The sequence below is a fragment of the Capra hircus genome, chromosome 10 (assembly GCF_001704415.2).
Source record: "Capra hircus breed San Clemente chromosome 10, ASM170441v1, whole genome shotgun sequence".
NCBI lineage: Eukaryota > Metazoa > Chordata > Mammalia > Artiodactyla > Bovidae > Capra > Capra hircus.
In genome coordinates, this window is record NC_030817.1 from 65,821,416 (window position 1) to 65,840,668 (window position 19,253).

The 19,253-nt window shown below is 57.8% G+C and overlaps 2 protein-coding genes across 10 annotated transcripts; one reads left to right on the forward strand and one right to left on the reverse strand.

The window, feature by feature from the left end:
- Window positions 59-2,318, forward strand: LOC102175487. Its single transcript, XM_018054412.1, has 3 exons — window positions 59-775; window positions 908-1,059; window positions 1,762-2,318. Exons 1-3 carry the CDS (start codon window positions 759-761, stop codon window positions 1,920-1,922), a joined length of 330 nt encoding a protein of 109 aa, XP_017909901.1. The 5' UTR covers window positions 59-758; the 3' UTR covers window positions 1,923-2,318.
- On the reverse strand, window positions 2,333-19,089 carry LOC102175216 (jmjC domain-containing protein 7). 9 transcript variants are annotated; one of them, XM_018054411.1, is made up of 25 exons: window positions 18,986-19,083; window positions 15,207-15,360; window positions 14,878-15,131; window positions 14,505-14,561; window positions 13,885-13,980; window positions 13,631-13,707; window positions 10,361-10,433; window positions 9,959-10,095; window positions 9,713-9,844; window positions 9,338-9,378; window positions 9,105-9,147; window positions 8,785-8,839; window positions 8,326-8,456; window positions 8,059-8,142; window positions 7,764-7,801; window positions 6,838-6,973; window positions 6,033-6,169; window positions 5,599-5,821; window positions 5,342-5,459; window positions 4,907-5,044; window positions 4,638-4,742; window positions 4,326-4,505; window positions 3,843-4,009; window positions 3,083-3,269; window positions 2,333-2,977 (listed from the first exon to the last, which is right to left on the reverse strand). In XM_018054411.1, the coding sequence occupies exons 1-25, from the start codon at window positions 19,047-19,049 to the stop codon at window positions 2,757-2,759; spliced, it is 3,048 nt and encodes a 1,015-aa protein (XP_017909900.1). In that variant the 5' UTR covers window positions 19,050-19,083; the 3' UTR covers window positions 2,333-2,756. The 9 variants fall into 9 exon arrangements, 7 of the variants coding, with proteins under 7 accessions (XP_017909900.1, XP_017909897.1, XP_017909895.1 ...); XM_018054408.1 differs by lacking the exons at window positions 13,631-13,707; window positions 13,885-13,980; window positions 14,505-14,561; ... (1 more) ...; window positions 15,207-15,360; window positions 18,986-19,083 and adding exons at window positions 13,057-13,155; window positions 13,252-13,367; XM_018054406.1 differs by lacking the exons at window positions 13,631-13,707; window positions 13,885-13,980; window positions 14,505-14,561; ... (1 more) ...; window positions 15,207-15,360; window positions 18,986-19,083 and adding exons at window positions 13,057-13,155; window positions 13,252-13,367 and having other exon boundaries at window positions 9,338-9,372; window positions 9,713-10,095.

Genomic DNA, 19,253 nt, shown 5'->3' on the forward strand with positions numbered 1-19,253 from the left:
GCACCCTTTGGACAAGAAATCTATTGTCATGGTGGTCCGATAGGCTCCACATGGAGGGGTTGCTTAGGGGCCTCACCTCAGACTCCTTCCGGGTTCCTGGCTCTGTTCCACTGTGATCTCCCTGAGGCCATCCTTCCACAATTCCAAAGGCACCCGAGTTTCTCTAGGATAAGCCATTCGGAACCCATTGGCATTCAGTCTTCCAGGAGGCTGGCTGCACTGGGGAGCCTGCCCCTGAGCCCTGGGCCACACCTCCACATGGGCAAGGCTTGGTGTATGCCAAGCCTCCAGAAGCAGGTGTCTCTTAGGCTGTCCGGGCTGCTCTAAATAATCGACCACAGAACCACAGACTGGGTAGGTTGTGAACAACAGACATTTATTTCTCACAGCTCTGGAGGCTGAGAAGTCCAAGATCATGGTGCTGGCAGGTGAGAGAGGTTGCAGGAGGCACCTTCTCGCTGGCTTCTTACGGTGGAAGGGGCAAAAGCACACTCTGGGTCTCTCTTTAAGGGTTCTGCCCTCAAGACCACAGGTCCCCCTCCAGGCCCCTCCTCTCAGCACTGTCACCTTGAGTTGGGACTTCATGCCACAGCAAGAAGGAAGCAGCAGGTGTGGAGCCTCCTGCCACAGATGTCCTAGCACCCAGGCCAGGCTGACCACCATTCCCCCTTTGCTCCGCAGCCCCCAGTCTGAGCCCAGAGCTCCAAGCCAGACCCTCAGGCTTCCTGACCGAGCGCAATGCTGAGAGGGTACCCGGCATGCCAGCTCCACTCAGGTAGACCTCCTGGATCTATACGTGGGAGTCCTGAGGTCCTGGGACTTAAACTATGCTGCTTGGGTATGGGGCCACCCCCACCCACTCTCAGCAGTGACAAGAGTCTACACCTGAGGCTCCCTATCCCCACAGATTCCACAGTGGCCCCCCGCCCACCTGGCCGCAGGAGACGCGAGGGTGCACCTATAGCTTCCCAGGGCCTGTGCGGCTCCCGCAGATGGCTGGCCCTGCGGAGCAAACTGCAGAAGGCTCCCGCCGACTGTCCTGCTCAGGCCAGATCTACGGTGAGTGAACCTGGCTTCCCTGTGCGCATGCCAGGAAGCCTGCCTGATGCCCGCATGCCCTCCCTCCCTCCCTCTCCAAGATGCAGCAGCCAGACCCCTCCTCCACTCTTTCCCCGCCTCCAACCTCCCTGGTTTCCCCAGTCCAAGGACCAGCTCCCTGCAAGCAGGGAGGGGAGGAGCCTTACTGTCCCAGAGAGGCTGGGAGTCAGGATGTCACCCAGACACATGCCCACGGACCAGACACACACACACACACACATAGTGCACAGACCCCACATGCGGCCTTGTGCCTGAGGGATCACTCATGTCATGACGGGTGGCAGCCACAATTGTGTTATCTGGATAATTACCCACTCCTGCAGGGCCTGCAGGTTCCCATGTAGGATTCAGATGATGTGCTGCTGAGTCAACAGGCTTGGTCCAGGACACAGTGGCTTCTACAGTGATCAGGGCAGGCCTTTCTCCTGGTCTGTGCCTCCAGTCACATGCCCAGGGCAGACAGATGCAGTGAGCCGGATCATGGGAACCAGTCATCCCCCATTCACCCCGCACATCCTGGTCCCTCCTGCCTCCCAGTATCCAAATCCCACATCAACATGAGGAAGAGGTGAGGTATTCCAAAGGATGCCTGGGGCACCAGTGCTTGGAGAAGATTCCAGGGCAGCTAGGCCCTAAATTCACCCCACCTCTCTGTTCTGACAGGTGTGGGCCTCAAGGCAAACGCAGAGGTGGCGCCAAACCTCAGGGCTACAAGCGAGGACACCCTGCTCTCCGGCCCTTCAGGACCAACTTCTGGAATAGCTGGTTCCTCATCCCGAGATGGGCCCCACCAAGGTCAGAGCCTGTTCAGGTCACACCCTTAGCACCGTCTCTATGTGGCTCATCTGGTCCCACGTCTGGCCGCCCCTACTGTGGGACAGGAAGCAGCCCTTCGACTGAGTCCCCGGGTGAGGACAGGAGTGCTGGCTGGCATTACCTGTGAGTCATCTGGGCAGGGCCAGAGCTGCAGCAGCAAGGCCCACCCCCCATACCCTGGCCAAGATGGCCTCCTCTCTGCTTGAAGAGCGTGATCTTGGGTGGAACAGACACGGCCATGAGCTCACAGCCTGCTCTGCAAGGGAAGCCCAAGCTGACCTGCCCGCTCTGCAAGGCGCCTCGGGAGAGGTTTTGTTTTCTACACCCGTCCTTACCATGCCTAACCAAGAGGTGGGATGCCCTGTCCCTTTTTGGCAGCAGTAACAGTAATCTGTCACACCTCACATTTGTATGCATCTCTGTGATACATAAAGTACTCTATTTCACCCTGTACAGCTAGCTACTCAAGGTAGCAAGGAAGCAAAAGGACACACCAGGTCATGGGGCTCTGTGTGCCTATACAAATATGGCCCACACTGCCCAGAACCTCTGAATCTCTGGCCACATCCTGGAGACCAGGCCACAGCCCCCATTTAAAATCCTCCACCTACCCCAGGGTGCCCACAGCAGGGGTGCCAGTGGATTCAATGTCTGGATAGTGCCAGGCAGTGCACCCTGGGGAGCCCCTCGGAGGGCTGGAGACCACAACTGGGCCGTCCAAACCGCTAGAGGTTCCAGAAGCTGGTGATCACCCCAACTCAACCAGAGCAGCAAGGCGGCCAAGAAGTGAGCCTCAAGGAGAGTCGGGGGCCATGGGGCTGGACGCGGCCCCATCCCGCCCATCACTCGGGCCGGCGCTGCGTGCGCTGCCTCCGCCTCTGCATGGCATCACGCAGGGCCTCCAGCAGCCGCTCCTGGTTGTTGCAAATGTTGTACTGCGTCAGGTGGAGCAGCTTATCCACGTCCTCCAGGCTGTAGGTCACCTTCGAGTAGTGGTAGGGGGAGTCGGATTCAGACAGGTTCACTTCCCCAGCCGCCTGCTCCTCGGCTGTCCGTCGGACCCCTGTGGGGAGAGTGCAGCCCGGCCATGGGGGATGCCTGCTGGGGGTGGAGGATGGGTTTGGGGGTCACCTGGGGGGAGACACAGAGGAGGGAGGTTGTGGCTCACCGGGGGCAGAGTGGTCCCTGAAGGAGGCATTGACCAGAGGGAAGTGCAGCACGGCAGGGGTGTCAGGGCGGGCGGGGTCCGAGAAAAGGTGGCACTCTTGGGGCTGGCACTGCTCCTCGGGGCTGGGCGAGATGGGCGGGAATGGGATGCCCTGCTCCTGGCAGAACCGACCCAGAAGCTGCAGCTGCTGCAGGGTGGGCAGAAGTGGGCTCAGCAGGAGGGCCCCATGGGCTCCCAGTGTCCTCCACACTGGACTGATCAATAAGTGGAGGTCTGCTAAGACACCAAGTCAAACACTATTGGACCCAACAGGCCAGAGATCAGTGCTGTAAACCAGGCAGCCCTTCTGCAGCAGCTCCTTTGGGTTCAATGAAGCTGGGCTGCTAACACCCAGGTTCTGCCACTGGGAGGTAAAAATACTTCCTGGTACCCACATAGAAACTCTAAACAAAGAGTCTCAAAGATCCAGGACCCAACAGGGGTGCAGACACAGCAAAGGAGACCCAAATAGGAAATACATTTTGAAATCTCGCCAGCTTGCCCATCACTCCAACTTCCTGAGCAGAGTAAGTTCCCCTGGGGGAGAGTTCATAGAATTCACAGCCTTTCATTCATGTGGTGTTGCAGTCACAAAGGGAAGCTGGCCCAGAAACTGGAGTCAGGATGTCAGACCACCTGAGGTCAGGCTTAGGGTTGCCCCACCTCCCAACCCTGCCCACAGCCAGGGTTGCCCCACCTCCCAACCCTGCCCACAGCCCACCTGGAAGGCTCCATGGAGATTGTAATCTAGCGACAGGATGAGGTCCACATCCCGTGTGGGCGGCAGGAGGGGTGGGCAGCTGGTATTGACAAGGTACCCAACATCCAGCAAGCAAAGGTAGGGCTCTGCAGGTGTCAGCTCGTTGGGGAGGCCGTCCAGTTTGGTAGCTGGAAAGGTTGGGAGATCGGGTGGGGAACAGCTGTCACTGGTGCTGAGGGCACCAGCCCATCTAGCCTAATGTTGCTGCCAGGAGGAGGCTTGTCCCTCTGGCTCCTGCTCTCTGCTGCCAAAGCAGAGCCTCAACTCCTGAGGTCTCACAGACGGGCCCTGACCCCAGCATAAGGAGAGGAAGAGTGGCTCTCACTCCAAGTAACCCAGAGAGCTGAGCTCAGAGGGCGTGGGGCCAAGGGACTGGAGAGAGTGGATGTCTGATCAGGAACCCAAGGCTCAGATGGCCATGGGAAGATTTGGGAGAGCAGGGACCTTTCCAGGCAGAAAAGTGAGGATGCTGGAAATAGTCCTTGTGGAAGGAGAAGCCACGTAGGAAATTGTGGGTGGCCTGGGCAAGTGGACGCCGTGTCAGAAGGTCGGTGAAAACCTCCGCTATGCTGCCGGCCACCGTGGGAGGCTCTTCTATCTTCAGAAGGGGGACCTGCTCCTTGTCTGCAGTCAAAAAGGGCAAAGGGACCCTCAGACCTTTATTCCAGCCTCTGCGGACTCACAAAATTTGAGAGTCACCTCCATGCTCCCCACAAGCTGCCTCTCCCATCCTGGTGAAAGAACCTAGGCACCTACCCAGGCTGGCTCGAGCTTGTGCCCAGCGGTCCCAGAACTGGCTGGGCTCAGATGACCAGTACAGGCTGTCCTGGAGGTTGGCTGCGTACAGATTGCTCCAGATACCTGAGCAGGAGACCCAAGAGGAAGAGAGTACCCCACCTCACCACAACCTGACCCTTCCCACCACCCATCCAGGGCCAGGACACGACTGAGCTGAGACAGTCGACCCCACCATCTTGCCCAGGCCCATTCTCCTCAAGTCCCCAGCTTCTCCCAGACCCCCTCACCTTCCAGGAAACAGATACGGGACTCAGGAAGCTGTTTTGTCAGGCGCCCCATGAAGAACTCAGAGCCGAAGAGCTCGGAGGGGATGAAGGCGCCGTACTTGGGAAAGCCGACCTCGTAGGGGGAGAACTCACACCACTCTGTGAAGAACCACACACCCTTACGGTGGGGCCTGGAACCTGAGGACCCTCAGGCCCCACACACCCACCACGGGCCCCGCGTCAAGAAGCCTTGTGATCAGGAGGCTCAGCTCTGTTGCTGGCACCCCAAGCAAGGACCCATGGCCCCGCCTCCTTTCCAAAGCCTGAGTGTCTCTGGTGGGATGACAGGCTCTTGGCCCAGCAGAGCGTGTGTAACGCCCACCTTCACACACAGGCTGGGCTGCCTCTCACTCCGCCGACTATGAGAGCACAGGTCTCGGCTCCAGCACTACTCACCCCCAAATTCAAAGGTGGTCAGATTCTGTTCCTTGGTGTTGAGAGCACAGTAAATGGGCAGGGGGTTCTGGCCTCGACTCAGGGCCTCCCGCTGGTCTGAGAGCTTGTAGTCATGAGGCTAGGGGAAGGGAATGAGAACTTAACACCGTGGTCTCCTGGGGCCTCTCCTGCCCCTACTGCCCAGAGCTGCTCCCCATCTCCAGACCGTGCCCTGGCTTTGGCCACCCCACCCTGCCCTGCTCTGCCCTTGCCCACACCTCGTCATGTAGCAGCGCCTCGTTGATGAGGGCCCACAGATTGGTGAAGCAGGTCGGGTGGCCCAGGCGGGCACGCTCAGCCAGCTCCTGCTGGTACCGCAGTAGCTGCCTGGGGGCTAGCACACCCAGCTTGCTCTTGGTCACCTGGGTCTTCAGTGACTCGATGGGCCCTGCCAGGTCCTTCTGAGACCACTCTGGATCCTCGTAGAGGTTGGCCAAAGCCCTGGGAAAAAGCCAAAGCCGGAGGGATTGTCACCAGAACCCCACTGCATGCCTTGGGCTCTATTTTAGGGCAGCAGCCGGAAAGACACCTTCCACAGTCCCCTGGAGCACCTTTCCAACTGGGTCAGAGAGGCCTGTGGAGTTTAATAGAACCTTATCCCCTCCTGCCACAGCCCAGCTAGCCACCTGTAGGCTCCTGCACTCAAGCTCACCAGGTGGAGCCCGAGGCCCCTGTGATGTAGGAGACACAATCCAAGAGGCCAAGTGCCTTTAGGCCAGCCAGCTGTCCATACAGTGAGGTCATGGCCCGGATACCACCACCAGTGGCCATAACAGCAACCACTGGAATCTAGAAGAGAAGACAATGGGGCTCGAAGAGGCCCTAGGGAGAGGGAAGGTCAAGCCACAGGAAGAGGCGGTAGCAATCCAAGGGACCACTCAGCTCACCCACAGCTCAGCCTCATCAAGATCTAACAGGGGCTCCCGGGACCAGTTCTAGTCAGACCTGAAGAGGGTCTAGTTGGAAGCAGGCTTGCAAGGGTCAGGCCTGTCTGGTTTTAAGAACTCAGAAAAAATGGATAGGTTCCAGGCCTCATCTCCACACTTAACCCCTAAGGAGTCTGGTGATTACTTTCTTGAAGCCCCAGGGTCACCTCAAAAGTCTCCCACATAGCCACTCCGCTCCCTCTTTCAGGAAGAGGTCATCTCCCTAGGAGTGACCCCAGGCCAGCAGGGGGCCCTGAGGCTGTACATCTCACTGGTCAGTCACCCGAAGCCCAGCCTCAACACCTGGGCCAGGCTGAGGAACAAGAACGAGAAGGCAGGTTAGCCCAGTGGGGAAGCTCACAGGCTCCTGGTGGCTCAGGCCACGCTCTGCATTTGATGCAATCAAGCTCCTGACAACATCAAATGCAGGAGGCAGAGCAGGCTTGGCACCAGTGCTGGTCTGGTTAGGGCACAACCAGTGCCAGCATCTGGGCCCAAAGACACCGCCCTAGTCCCACACAGTCCCCAGACCTCCTCTTCCCGCAGGTCTCCATCCAGCTGCAGGGCCTGCTGCAGGGCCTTGGCTACCACCTGCTTCCTCCTGCTCAGGAAGGCCTGCTCCTCAGCACAGGGCCCGCAGCCCAGCCGCACAGCCAGTTCCCTGGGTCTGGTGGGAAGGAAGGGACCATGAAGCAGCTCCTGGGATCATCAGAGAACGAAGCTGGGCCTGCCCTGAAAAGCTCACCACCATCCTTCTCACCTCTCTTCTCCTCAACCCTCGCCCCACCTCTGGTGTCCTGACTGAAGGCTGATGTGTGGGTTTGAGGGGAGAAGGCGACCCCAGACCCTGGTCGGGACATCCTTGGGGAAGCTGCACTGCAGAGTCACAGAGCAGGAAAGCGGCGGGACCCAACACCATCAATCTGCTTGGACCTCTCAGCCCCTCTCCCTCACCCACCCAGAAACGGCTCCAGAGCGGGCAGAAATGACGTTCCCTCCTCTTCCTGGTGGGAGCTGGCCTCTCATCCTGCAGCTGGCTAGTGTGGATGACTCTGCCCGTCTCCTGCAGCTCAGCTGAGGCCCGCCCACACAGCTGCCCCCCAAGGGGTATGACTGCCCTTCTCTGGGCTTCCTTGCCTGCTCTGCACCTCTAACCACTCTCCTGCCTTCCATCCGCGTTCCCAGCCAAACATTTCTCAAGTGCCTCCCAGGCACCAGGCACCAGGCTAGGTACTCACCCCTCTGGCTGAATCAGGAATGAGAGTAAAAAGTCAGTAAGAGCCTTCAACTGCCAAACCTCCCACACCGCACATGCCACAATGGGAGCAAACCCCTGAGCCTCTGAGAGAACTATCAGTGGCCCGTCCCACTAGGGGCTTCCCTGTGTCCTCTCCTCCAGGCTGAGTGCCCGGCACCTGTCCCCCGTGACGTTCCCCAGTGCCCAGGTGGCCTCTCACCCTTCTTCATTTTTCAGCTCCACTTTCATCAGGGGCTCCTGAAAACCATGAACACTCCAGTCATGAAGCTGGGCCACCTCACTCCCCTCACCCCAGCCCCATTCACATCCTCTGATGGCCCGATGCTCCCTTGGGCCCCAGCCATCTCCACAGGGGCCAGGCCTGAGGACCCCTCTCCCCTAGCCTGGCCCTCGTCCAGGGCGGGGGCCAAGGACAGGAGCTGCTACAGCAGGACAGGCCTTCAAGGGCTGCGCCCACAATGTGCACCTGGCTTTCCTCCTCCGGTGACCAGTACCTGGGACGTAGGGAAGACGAGTCGCACCACTTGGCCAGAGGGCAGAGCCCTCAGGGGCACCTTCAGCTGCTCTTGGGGGGCATCCTGCAGGGAGGATGAAGAGGACCTAAGACAGATTGCGATTGCCCTAGGAGGGAGCAAGCAGCAGCAGGAAGGGGAGAGGAGGCCGAGGTCACCCCACACCTCCCAGCGTGCCTGACTGCCGGGGGTGCCGGGAGAAGCTGGGGGTGAACACAGAGATGGCACCCAGGCCGAAGCGGGCACTACCTGCAGGTGAATACTCAGCTCCTGCTCCCAGCAGGCCGGCCAATGGAAGCGGAAGGAGCCGGCACCCACGAAGGCTTCCTGTGGACCCTCACAGGACCCAGGAACCACAAGCTGAACTCTGCCCTCCGACTCTGGAAGCAGGAACCAGAGCAGAGAGGCTAGGAGTGTGATTTCAGCCCACAGAGGCCCCTGTCTCACTTAAGGTGTCTGGAATGAGGGTGGGGGCATGCCCCTCCCCCTACTGAGATGGCAGTCTGGTCCAGAGCTAGGCTGGGAGATGGGCCCCCACTGCAGCCCTCTGAGGACTGAGGGGAAAAGACCCAGTGGGGATGCATCCCCTGCCCCCTGCTCCTGACCAAGAGTTGGGGGCGACGAGTACAAGGTCCCCTCAGAAAGGGGACAACAAAGGCTGAGAGCCGGGGGGCTAGCCCGGTGGGTCCCAGCAGGTCAGGGACTCACCCTGAAAGTCCCCTGCCTTCTCCAGTCGAACATGCAAGCAGGAGAGCTCCCGGGCCTGAGTGTAAAGAGAGCCCCTCAGACTCGAGCCCCTCCCCTGTAGAGACCCCACCCTTCCCAGGACTCCGGTTCTTGTTCCTTGACACCTTTTCACCTTGGCCCTGAGTGACAAAACATTTGCCTGGGGTGGGATCTTCTTGAACTGAAATCCCAGGGCCCTCCAACAGCTGCACCCAACCCCTGCAGTAGGCCTGAGCTTCAGGCCTGGGAGGAGGTCAAGCAAACGGTATGGTGGGATGGTGGGGGGGGTGTTCTAGACTCACCACTAGGATGCCATTGCTGAAGAGGTACTCAGCATCATCAGTCCTGGAAAGAGCCCCCAGTGACCCTCAGCAAGAATCCACATTCCCAGGTTCTCACCTCCCAAGGGACCTGGGCTTTCCTCCTCCACCCCAGACACCTCCCAGGGAAGGGGTGTCAGCTCTGGGCGTGCTGGGCTCTGTCCTTCCCAGAAGGAGTCACTCCCACCTGGGAACAGCCCCACAGCCCGACTCACAGATTTTGCAGCCGAAATTCAACTTCCAGGCGTTCCTCACCCCGGAGGGAGAAAGAAGCAAGTTAGAAACAGTGAGGGGAGAGAGAGAGAGACAGTGTGTGTGTGTGTGTCTGTAAATCCCCCAGACACCTGGGCTGCTACAGTCCCAGCTGTGAGGAGAGTTACTGTCCACCCTCCCTGGACTGCTCCAAGAACCCTGCCCTTGGCTTAGGGGCCAAGACAGGGGCAGGGATAAGACTGCCCAGTAGCTCCTGGCTGACAGAGCCTCTGGGACTCCTGGATCACTCACTGGAGAAGAGAGCCGTGTACCTGGTAACCCTCCGAAGCAGCCCCTCCCTGGGCCAAGGCCCTCCACGGCCCCGCACACAGCCTTACCTGAGGGCTCAGCGAGAAGCTCTTGCGCCGGGTCTCCCCAGCCCGCAAGGTCCCCACGTCAAACAGCACTGACAACACAGGGTCATCCGTGGTCAGAAGGTCCTGGTCAAAGACTCTAAGATGCACAATGTTCTGAAAGGGAAATAGAGTGAGGGGCCTGCAGGAAGAGGGGGTGAGGCAGGGAACAAGAGGCTGGGAGGCAACAGTGGGGGACAGTGAGCGGGGCCAGGGCTGACGCCCATCCACCTTGATCTGGCTATGGATTCGGAAGTGAAAGCTCTGATTCCAGACAGGGTTTCTGCAGTTCTTGACTGTGCGCGTCTGCAGCTGGTGGCTGGAGGCCGTGGGCAGCCACAGGGTCACGTAGCAGTCAGAGGAGGTCACTGTGGGGAGGAAGCAAGGGCGACAGCCAAGAGTCCCTCCCAGCCCAGCCGCCCAGAGCTTGCATCCTTCCATCACTGGCAGTCCCAGAACACCCAGAGAACGGGGCTTGTCAGGAGGCAGGGGCCTGACCTCGACATTCCATCCACTGCCTCCTCTCTGCACCCTCAAGGAGCCCACACACACCCAGCCTACTTGCGTCTCTCCCCACCGCCCTGGCTGGCTCTGAAGTTGCAAAACCACTGCCTCCCCAGGCCCAGCACTCACCAAGGTCCTTGGAGGGCAGGCCATGGGCCTGCAGGACACGAATAGTGAGTAAGCAGGTCCCAGGCACCTTTGCCTGCAGAGGATGGAGAGAGAAAAAGGCTTACGGCCAGTGGTGGGCCCAAAAGGGAGGCGGGGTGACACCTTGAGGCCTAATCTTGAACCAAAAGGACAAGCCCTGCCCAGCCCTGGGTCCATCCTCCCTCCACCAGAGTCCTGAGTCAAAAGGTGGCTACGGTATCTTCTGATGACGCCTGCCAACACTTACACAACACTCCACACCGGCTCCAGTCCAAGGGCTTGATGCAGCCTAACTTGATTTAATCACACAGCCATTCTGTGCGTGGGGATTACTTATTATGACCAAACCCACAAGGAAATAGAAGTGCTTGCCTGAGATCAGGGCCAGGACTAGACCAGGCTAGCTCGACTTGTGCTCTCAACCCCCACACTTCCCTTCAGTTCCCGGTTCAGTACCCTTACTCTTTCTACCCCACATCCCCGGCTCCCCTTTACTAAGCAGTCTCGAGTCTCATCTTGGGTAGCAGGGACCCCAGGGTGGCAGAGGAGGTGAGGAGGCTACGGAGGGAAGGAAAGAGGTATGGCGGGCCTCTGCCTGGCCTTGTTCCCCCTAATGGAGCCGTTCCCATACTCCCCATTCCTGGCCAGAAGTTCTGGAAATGGGCTCTCCACTGGTCTAAGTACAGCAGTGATCAGCTCACCCAAAGGCTGACTGGTCCTCCAGGTCCTCCAAGGTCAGGCTAAAGATGGTCCCCATGTGGCTCCATCCAGACCCACAACCCTGGATCTGGGGATTGGACACCCTGTGCTAATCCATTCTTCCTCTGGCCTTCAGCCCTGCCTCAGAAGGGCCCTGATGGAGTCCAGGGGCAGAGCTGGAGAAGCTCATCCATCACTGTCAACCCTGGGGCCCCCACACCTCCAAGCAACTGAGTCAGAAGCAATGCCAGAGCAGCTGCTGCCTCTGGGGCCCCAGGACGGTAGCTGGGAGCCTGAGTTCTCAGGGCTTGAATCCACCATGCCAGGGAGCTCTGCCTGGAGCCCATCTCTAGGGCAGGAAGAACACTGAATGATCCTTCATCCCAAGACCTCTTCCCTGGCTTCTGCTCCCCACCATGGTCCAAGGCCGGCAAACACCTGGAGAAGCCTACCACTCCCTAAAGAAACAGCGCTAACCAGGCTGCAGGAACCAGTGCCCTCTGGGTCTTACCAGAGCCATGAGGCAGAGTCCTCAGGAGGAAGGAGTAATGGCAGTGTCTGCAAGGCTGAGGACTGTCAGCTTTATCGCCCAGAGCCAGAGATGTCCCAGCGGGCCTCAAGCTCCTCCTGTTCCTCCCAGCCACCTCTGCCCCACCCAAGCCCCACGCCCACTCCTGAACCAGCCACCTGCCCAGGAAATGAGATACCTTAAACCTACACAGAGCCACTGGTGCCCTCCTGATGGGGGCTCAACACACCTGAACACCCATTCTCTCCAGCCAGCGCCATCTGGGCCTTGCCTCAGCCCTACCCTCCCTGCCTGGACCATGACGAGAGGCCCTGGAGAGCTGTCAGAGGCTGAGCAGGAGGCTGGAGGTGGGGTAGGGTGCAGGAGGGACTGCTAAGGTCTGGAAAGTGGGGAGCAAGCCCCAGGGCAGCGGCAGACCTGAGCCGTGTCCCCCGTCACAGGCCTTTTCCCACCCTCCTGGAGCCGGTGTGACAGAACCACCTGGTCTTGAAAGGAGTGCTGGTCGATCTGAGCGCCCCGGGCCCCAGCATAACCAGGCAGAGCTGTGGCTTGTTCTATGAAACAAGCCCTTCAAAGCTGCATGCCAGGGACTTCCCTGGTGGTCCAGCGGTTGAGACTCCATGCTTCCACTGCAGGGTCACACGGTCATTCCTGGTCACGGAACCAGGATCCTACATACTGGGCAGCCAAAACATAAAATGTTCTTGTTGTGAGAGAAACAACGGTGACCCCCAGGACCCCAGAGCCCACCAGCTGCCCTAGAGCTGGAGGAGAATAGGTCCAGAGTGAAGCTAGGAAGAGCTTTGCAGGCTCTGAGCCCATGAGCTCCATGCCACTGTTACAGCAAGGCTGGGGTCTGCATGAATGCCCCAGAGAGGCTGTGACGGCTGTGGTGGACAGAGGGGTCTCGTCCACAGGCCCCAGCCTAGACCCAGCCCTCACGGCAACTACCATCACTCCAAAATGTTCACCTGTACCTTCCAGCCCTCAGCAGACCATGGAAGGCAACGGCAAGAGACTCTCAGCACACTTGAGTCATCAATGCCTTTTATTGAACACTTCCTCTGTGCCAGGCTCACAGATAGCACTCCCAGCACCCCGTGAGGTAGAAACCATCATTATCTCCGTTTTACAGACAGGACACCACTGTTGTGAGGCAGTAAGTGGCACAAGGTCATGGGTCATGGCGCTGATGAGAGGTGAGGCAGCGCCCAAGTCCCCTCCTCTTCCAGAACAGGATGCTGCCTCACCTGGGTGCCAGCTTCCTGGGAGCTCACACCCAGACCTGCCCGGCACCTCCTGATCCTCCAGGCCGCCTCCCAAGCCTCTGGAGCTGACCCTAAGCCCGACCTGGCTGACAGCCAGCACCTCTGGCTCCAGGCTGCCTCTAGAGCTGACCAGCCTGGGAGAGGTGTGGCCTTTTCCACGGGTAGTTCTTGGTGATATTCACCAGGGCTCGGTCAGTTGAGGCCCGAGACCTTAGTGAGGGAGTCAAGCAGCTGGAAGTAACTGTACTTGAGGTCATATTCCATGTCGTACCAGAAATTCACTGTAGGGGAAACAGAAACCAGAGCACAAGGGTCCCCCTTCTGACTTAGATTCCCCACTTCCCCACCCACCCGCAGTGACCTGGGCCGCCCCTTACCAGCAATGCAGCCATGGGACTGTTGGACATGGTGGAACCACAGGGCCGGCAGGTAGAGAATCTCACCCGCCTGCACTGTGCAGCGAAGCGCCTGGGCCTGGCAGTAACTGGGGTACCGGGCCAGATCTGGAGCCAGAGGGTCCAGGGGGATCCACGGCACCTGGGGACACGGCAGACTCCAGGGAGCAGGCCAAAGCCCCCCGGCTCCAAACTCTGTCCCTGGAGGTAAATGCCCTGGGCCCTGCCCTGCTCAGCACTGGGAAGCCCAGAAGGAGGAATTCTTCAGCAAAGCGCCACCTCCCCATCTCTTCGGTGCCTGTTCCTCAGAGTCCAGGCTCCTTGCCTCCCCTCTCCCGGGGCCCAGGAACAAGGCAGACACCTTCTCCGTGGCCTCTTCATCCACCGTCTTGAATGAGCCCTCTTCGGTTAGCTGATAGGTTGCCTGTGTGTACAGTTCTGAAACCAGAGGGAGAAAGTCTGAGGATCCTCAAAAGGCCCGGGGTGTGACCCCCACTCCCTCGTGTTCCGAGTGCAGGGGCACGGGGGCCGGGGTGTCCCCCGCCCGCCTGGGGCTCCCCACTGCCCTCCCTCCACCACAGGGCTCCCCGGCCCCTCCCAGGCTGTATCCCCTACCATAGGGGATGAAGGGCCGGTCACTGGGTGGATGCAGCAGGAAGTGCTTCTCTCCCGAGACCACACAGTAGAGGTTCTCATAATGGTCCTTATGCACTGCCAACACAGAGGGCCCAGCAGACAGGGTTATGAGGAGCGGGCCACAGGAGGGCAGAGATGACTGCGCTCGGGGCCCTGCACCCCAAGAAAGCTTGTGATGTGGCAGAAGAGCACACGGAATCATAGCAGGCTCAAGAGGATGCCATGAAGGGAGCCTGGCAGGCCTTTGGGCATCTCCAATCTCTGCCTGCCAGGGACTAGACCCTCGCCAGGCCCTGGGCTCATCTTCACCAAGAGGGAAATTCACACAAACAGGCTTCTTGTGAGCCCACCCTGACTCAGCTGGCCTTCAGCGCTTTCTAGGGACCTAGAAGAGGCAGTGTCCCCCAGGTCCAATGCCGTGGGCATCTCCACCCACCTGGAGCTGTCAGGGAAGGCCCTCTGATGGATCTGAGCCCCAGAACCCCAGAAGAAATTTTAAAGATCAGGCAGTCCAATTTCCATCCAAGGTCAGCCTTCCACTCTGCACCTCACCTTCCTCCCCACAACCTCCTCCCCTGCTCTGCACTCCTGACGCCTACACGATGTCACTGCAGCTGCCTCTCCCAGCCAGAAGTTCACAGCATCAGGCATCTTCCCTGTGGGTCAGAGGACAGAGCGCGAGTTAGGAGAGGCCAGGCTGGGAGTCACCAGCGGTGATGTTGGGAAGGGGGCAGTGGGGTCCCAGGGGAAGAACAGGAAGAAGAGGCAGAGGTGGGCAAGCATGGCAAGGGACCTCTGTCCCCTGGGGCAGGTGGAAGAGCAGCAATCTTCAGTGGTTCATCAAAATGAAGTCAAGGCCTAGGGATCTGTGGGGCCGAGAATGTGGTCTGCCATCACCAAGGGGAGAGAAACAGGAAGGAGGCTGCTCCCACCCTCCCGTCTCCTCCCCACTGCGGCCCTGCCTCCACTCACCCAGCGCCTCAGAGGCCCAGGGCACATGGGGCTCCACATCAGGCAGCAGCTGGGGCAGCTCGGTGGGCAGGTTGGAGCACTGCTTCTGCACGTAGAGAACCCCAGGGTGCTGGGCTCGGCCCTCCAGCACGTCCAGCACATGGCTCAGGGGCAGGCGGCGCTCAGCAGGCATCACAAAGCGGTCCCCCCGCACGGCATCCGCGTAGCCATCTGGGGTCACTGCCACACTCACCTCTGTGGAGCCCACAGTGGCTCTGGAGGAAGGAACATTCAGCTCAGCCCTGGAGGCCCCAAAGCACCGCCCACACCCTGCCCAGGGCAGCCCCCACCTGAGATACGGGAGGGACCACTTCCGGAGGGCTGGCCAGTGCTGCAGGGCGTTTCGGATGATGCAGGGCCTGTTGGGGCAGACCCAGTCCCGGTAGAAGTGGAGGGGACTGGGGGGCTCGTCCAGGTGGGGAACAGCAAGAGGCACGCTGAGCTCTGAGAGAGAGAGAGTTGGGGGAGGGGCTGACACCAACAGTACCCAGTGGCTACCCCACTGCCCGCGTAAGAGATGCCCACTCCAGCAGGCTTCTGTGTCACCGAGCAAGGCCTAACAGTGACCAAGGGACCCTGGACAGCCAGGAATAGAAGAATGAGGAGGGAAGTTTAAGGAAGAAAGTGTGAAACACCCATAAACACACCAGGATGTCCACAAGGCCCAACCCAAATGCTCCACGGGGCCATGTCCGGCCCTGCCCAGGGGACCCCTGGCCTTCCCACCCTGGAGTAGCCAACTTCCTGGCACCCATTAGGAAAGGCAGCCATGGAGGGCAGCACTGGAGCTCCAAAGTGAGTAGAGCTGAGGCTCCAAGGCCAGTGCTGCTATGAGTGGGCCAAGGATCTCTGGGAAGCACTCAAAATGTGCTCTGTCCTTGCCGTGGCATCATGGAGGTATTAAGGGATGACCTGAGCACCATCTCAAGAAGCTTACAACCTAACTGGGGAGACAAGCTGCTGCATGAAACCATCGGAGGAAAAGTAAGGGCTGAACTGTCTGCTCTGTCTTACCGAACAGCATCACCAACCTCAGACACCCAAGACTGCCGTGTGCCTGTGGGCAGACTGCGGCGCGCCACCTGCGCGGGGATCAGTAACGGCCCTCCGTCACTCTTAACAAAAACCTCTTCTGACTCTTCCATCTCCCTCACTCCGGGCATCCTATTGATCATCTCTACCTGCCATTGATTCTACTACCTATGTGTCTCAAGCCACATCACATACCCCTTTCCTCTGCTGGCATCCACAAAGTTAGCTCATTTGGGTCCTCAAAGGTCACTTTGATGAGGCTTTCCTCCCTGGCCACTATTTTCAAAATTGTAACCTGCCCTCAATATCCTTATGCCCCTGTTTTGTTTTGTTTTTTTTTCTATCATCTATCACCACCTTACACACTATATATTTTACTTATCCCAATTATTTATCAGTTTTTCTTGCTAGAATGTTTGCTCCATGAGGACATGGATGCTTGTCTTATTCACTGATGTATCCCCAGTACCTGGAATAGTACCTGGCTCACAGTAGGTGCTCAGTAAATATCTGCTTAATGGTTGAATGTAAGTCTCCAACATCTTCCGGCTGGATGATTGCTGCAGTGAACTAACTGGTTTCGTGGGCTGAATTCCACTCCTTCTCAAAAAAATCCTTCATCCAGGCCCCTGTCATCTTCCTAAAATACAATCTCGTCACACCCTAGTAAAAAGTCCTTTGATGGCTAACCACTGCTCCTGACGAAACACAGTCGGCCTTGGCACATATTCAAAGTGCTCTGTGATGAGCCCCAACCTACTCTTCCAGTCTGGCTTCCTTCCGTCTGGGCCCTGCCCCTCAGCACACACTCTACTCAGGGGGTGCCCAACTTTGTTTTTGCTGCTCACACAGGAATGCCTTCCTCCTGGCTTTTACACAGAGTGTGAGGCTTCGCTGTTATTTTCATCCCTGCGGTCTAGCCTGAATGTTCGTCCCCAGTGGGCGGTTACGACACGCTCTCCCAATAGCCACTGCACTCATTTTCACCTCTGGGCTCATGGTCGCTCTCACGACCGCCTCTCCACACCGGTCATCTGGGCCTTGCAAACAGCTGGAAAGTGAAATGGCGTTAGATCAAAAATAGAAACTGAGTGGGAAGACTCTGGGGGACCCAGGAAAACCTGAAAGGGAAGTGTGCTTACTCCACTGGCTCAAAAAGCAAGATGGAACATGCCAGGCAGATACGGGAAAAGAGGGAGGAATCTGGCAATGGTCTCCCCAGTCATGCCAGCCCATCCAAGCAGTCACCTTGTGGGGCTCAATAAATCTCCCTATTCTGTTCTGAAGTATGGCTGATTTACATAACCACTGTGTTATTTATTTTTCAGCCATGCCATGTGGCACGAGGGATTCTATTTCCCAGCCAGGGACTGAACTCATGCCCGCTGCACTGGGAGCCAGAGTCTTATTAACCACTGGACCACCAGCGAAGTCCCAATAAATCTCCCTATTATTCTCACTAGAACTCTTATATTATGTGGAAACTGCTTTTTTTTTAACCCTTTGTATTTCCTGCAATTATTTCAGTTTTACTTTTCACCATTTAGAGTTCCTTTAAAGAATGGCCACTATTCCCTCCTGAGGCTTCAAAGGGAGAATTTCATAAAGGACCCAAACAATTCCTTTGGTCTGACAATTCTTCTGCTAGGAACTTAACCAACAAAAACATACATGTGCACAAAGACTCTGCTCCAGCCACACCGGCCTCCTTCACTGATCCTTGGACACATCTGGCACACTCCCACCTTACAGCATCTGACCCGCATGCCTTTGCCTAGAATTCTCTTCTCTCAGAGGTCTGCTCGCGCACCCGGTCCCCTCCTTCTTCAAACCAGTGCTCAAATGTCACCTTGTCAAAGACCCACCCTGACCTTCTCATTTCAAAGTGTAACCTGGCCCACTGCCACATCGAGTCTCCTCACTGTGCTTTACTTTTTTACCCCAAGCTACTTATCTTCTAGCCCATTTTTTCCCTACTTTATGATTTATTCATCTAGTGTGCCTACAGGTAACTGTCTCCTCACCTAAAATGTAAGCTCTGAGGGCAGAGATCTGTTTTAGTGATGTATCCTAAACATACTGAACAGAGTCTGGCACATTGCAGTGCTTACTAAATATTTGTTAAATACTCAAAGTATTGAATGCTGTATTAAAAACAATAGGTTGAAAATAACCTAAATGCCTACCAATAGGGGGTTAATTAAGCAAATTACAGCATTAGTACACAGATGTGGAAAAGACTAAGAAGACTTAGATGGACCTAGAAGATTTAGGGAACCAGAAGAGTGTGCTTAACAAGGTACCATTTGTATAAAAAGGGAGATATCCAGTCATAGGTGTGTGTGTGGATATTAATAAGAGTACTGCTGGAAGGAAGCAACCTAGAATGGGAATGAAGGACATTTACTTTACATAAGTCTGCTGGTTTTTAAACAACGTGCCCATGTTACTATTCAGTGATAAGACATTGCTTAAAAATATAAAGAGAAAAGGGAGAGAATGAGAGGGAAAAAATAAAAACCAAGCAGGGGATCTCTAGTACAGCCGCCTCCAATCATCCTGAAATTCTGCAGCGCTCCTGGCTTGGAGGCGTCTAATCCTGAAGGAAGCGATCCAGAGGAAGAAACTTTAAAGACTTCAAAACAGAGAAGGGTGGAAAAGACAACAGAGAGCCCCAGTTACTCGGTGCGGGCTGACGGTGGGAAACAGAACAAGCGCCAGAATCAAGACTAGGCCGGGCCTTGGGAATAGGTGAAGAGTCACCCCAGGGAGCCACGAAGGTGTGGGAACACGGGAGGAGGGGAGAGGAGGACCCACCCAGGGGGCTAAGGGGTCGGGGTTGCGGAAGATTGATTACAGGGGCCATCCATGTGCACGAGGTTCCAAGCTCCTTGCAGACAAGAAACAGGGTGCACCCTGGTATCAGCGGCCCAGGAAGGACCAGGGCGCACCCGGCTCTGGAACCCGGTTCCCGGCAAGCCCAAGGCCACTCCCGCGTCTTGAGGTTGCTTGGCAGTCAACAAGCCAGCCCACTCACCCCTTGCCGCAGCCGGGAATTCTCGTAACTCCCTCCGCACAGCGTCCAAAGCCGCCTCCGCCATGACGCCGCCGCTGCCGCCGCCGCCGCCCCGAGGCCCCGCCCCTCCCTCCTCAAGACTCCGCCCCGGCCCTAAGGCCCCGCCCTCCCCTGCGGCCTCACGCCTGAGTTCGGGCTGCGTCCCCGAGGCCGCCTCGTCGTCACCCCCGCCCCGTGGCTGCAGTCGCAGCCGCCAACTGCCCCACCCCCACGCCACCACAGATTCTGT

What these genes read in the sequence shown, in the direction of transcription:
- LOC102175487 (XM_018054412.1), top strand. An exon ending in CTGCTCAGGCCAGATCTACG is followed by an intron (nt 1,060 to 1,761) that starts GTGAGTGAACCT and finishes CTGTTCTGACAG; the next exon opens with GTGTGGGCCTCAAGGCAAAC.
- LOC102175216 (XM_018054411.1), bottom strand. Translation starts at nt 19,049, where the DNA reads ATGGCGGAGGCGGCTTTGGACGCTGTGCGGAGGGAGTTACGAGAATTC. An exon ending in CCGTATCTGTTTCCTGGAAG is followed by an intron (nt 4,743 to 4,906) that starts GTGAGGGGGTCT and finishes TCTCCTGCTCAG; the next exon opens with GTATCTGGAGCAATCTGTAC. An exon ending in ATCTCCATGGAGCCTTCCAG is followed by an intron (nt 3,270 to 3,842) that starts GTGGGCTGTGGG and finishes CCCACCCTGCAG; the next exon opens with CAGCTGCAGCTTCTGGGTCG.